Source organism: Belonocnema kinseyi, chromosome 8 (assembly GCF_010883055.1).
Source record: "Belonocnema kinseyi isolate 2016_QV_RU_SX_M_011 chromosome 8, B_treatae_v1, whole genome shotgun sequence".
NCBI classification, from domain to species: domain Eukaryota; kingdom Metazoa; phylum Arthropoda; class Insecta; order Hymenoptera; family Cynipidae; genus Belonocnema; species Belonocnema kinseyi.
Genome location: NC_046664.1, coordinates 110,207,568 through 110,209,794, shown reverse-complemented (window position 1 = coordinate 110,209,794; position 2,227 = coordinate 110,207,568). Strand labels below are relative to the sequence as shown.

The 2,227-nt window shown below is 39.7% G+C and overlaps 1 protein-coding gene across 1 annotated transcript in view; it reads right to left on the bottom strand.

The window, feature by feature from the left end:
* Nucleotides 1-643: 643 nt before the first annotated feature.
* LOC117177651 (probable isocitrate dehydrogenase [NAD] subunit alpha, mitochondrial) overlaps nucleotides 644-2,227 on the bottom strand; it is a 26,311-nt gene continuing 24,727 nt past the window's right edge. The window contains exons 5-6 of the mRNA XM_033368450.1: nucleotides 1,573-1,851; nucleotides 644-1,439 (exon numbers count right to left, since the gene is read on the bottom strand). Of these exons, the coding sequence (XP_033224341.1) occupies nucleotides 1,200-1,439; nucleotides 1,573-1,851 (519 nt within the window). The 3' untranslated portion in view covers nucleotides 644-1,199. The remainder of the gene's footprint in view (nucleotides 1,440-1,572; nucleotides 1,852-2,227) is intronic.

The window sequence follows — 2,227 nt, the reverse complement described above, 5'->3', positions numbered from 1 at the left end:
ATAAGCGTTTTTTTACCTACCTAGTGTTGACTTCATGTTCCGACGAGGCCTTTCCAGAGTGCGAGGGGGAAATCGAACCCGTCAGACGATGGAGTAAATTTAAAGCTTATGCCTTTGCCCCCACGACCATCGTTTTCAGAGATCTAAAATTTTTTCAAATTCACAATGTTGGAAGTGCAACTTCAGAGGGACATCTTTGTCTATTTTCCATCCTTCAACTATTTTTGAGCGGGAATTTTGAGGCGGAGGATGGATGTGGGCACTCGATGCTATCGAATGTCTACAACCAAACTCGGCTGTCGGTAACAGGCTACACTCGAGAATTTTGGTTTTCTGCAGTTTTCTACTTTCATGGCTAATTGCTAAGGCGAATGCGAACGCGCCTGATAAAAAAATCCGGTAGAAGATGACTTATTAAGAGTGAGGTATTCGGGGTAATTTGGGTTTAGTCGAAGCGGTAATTCTGTCGATCTCTTGTGGCAGAGAAGGGATTTAGATATTTAAAAACTGTAAAGGTATAAATGGGAATGATAAATCAAATAAAATACATCCAATATTAAACTCTTAAGATTTGAACACGAGAGATTTTGAATTTACTGAAAATTGTTTACCTCTATTGTATAAAGAAGCATGGCAATTGAAATTGGAGTTCTAATTTTTATTTATTTGTAATACTGCACAACACATCAGTCCCTAATTCTCTCAATCGAGGACAAATGTTTCGCGTGACGAATAGAATAAAATTATTATACACTGGGTTTTCCTACATTATTTTTACACTGCTAATCCGTGGACAATAATTTATCTACTGGGGGTAAAATGGTAACAGACGTACGAAATGATAGACGCTAAAAGTAAGCATAAGATAAGCGTTCAGTCGATGCAAAGTCGCGGCTTTTTGGACAAGTCTACTGGCATAAAATGATTCTATAAATGCTACTTAAAGTTGACAGAGGGTTGCCAATAATTTTAATGTCATCTACAATAAAAGGATTTGAATCGACAAATCCAAGTACGGTTATATCGCACTGCAGGAACCATTTTTTCATTCTGCCAATAACTGTGCAAAATCATTGCATTCGTAGAACGTATAAGGCGAGAGAGTAATCATAACAAGTACTCAACTCTCCTGCGACACGATTTCTACGAGTATTTGGCAGTTTTCAATTAATTAGGCTAATTAGGCCACGATGCGGGTTTTACTTTGTCTGCGCAGAGACTTTTTTACAGATTTGTTCTGTGTATTCACTGCACTTTGCAGTGCCTCCAAGATCACCGGTGAGGAATTTGGCTTCTTTGATGGTTTCGTAGGCAGAGGTTTCGATGATCCTTGCGTGATCATTGAGTCCCATATGTTTCAGCATCATCACAGCTGAAAGCAAGAGAGCCGTGGGGTTGGCTTTGTCGTGTCCTGCTATATCTGGCGCAGTTCCATGAACCTGGATGTAGACATTTTAAATTGTCAGATATTTGTTAACGTATTTCACTGCACAATAGAAATGTGCAAACTACTGTGACTTAGAATTAACCATTCTTTGCTAGCAATTTAAATATTACTGTGTGGTTTTTTACCGATTCGAACAGAGCACCATTGAGACCCATGTTTCCACTAGCAGTCAGCCCGAGACCTCCGACGAGACCAGCGCACATATCAGAGAGAATGTCTCCATAAAGATTGGGCATGACAAGAACGTCGTATTGACTTGGATCTTGCACCATGTTCAGACACACGGTATCTAAATATCTCTCCTCGAATTTAATATTTGGAAATCTTTTTGCAGCATGTCGACAGCACTTCAAGAAAAGACCGTCAGACATTCTCATTATGTTGGCCTTGTGTACTGCTGTCACCTAGAAATAAAATTGATTCAGAGTTTTTACTAGGCAGTCTGATAAGTACCTGAAAATTCTAAGAGACGGCGTTAGTATTCACTAATGTGAACCATTTTCGTCGAGCATGATCCTTCAAATGACGCCTGTCAAAACTTCAGCCATTTATGTTTACGCATTTACAAGTTACAGCACTGAGAAGCGACTAACCTCTGAGTTTTTTTAGTATGGAAAAATCTGAGTTTCGAGTTTTTATCAAACACTACTATCTTCGCAAGAAAACGATATCCGAGACCCAAGGCCAAGCTGAATAAGTATTACCCGGACTCTGCACCGTCGATTGGAACGATTCATAAGTGGTTTACCGAGTTTCGTTGTGGCCGTACGAGCACAGTTG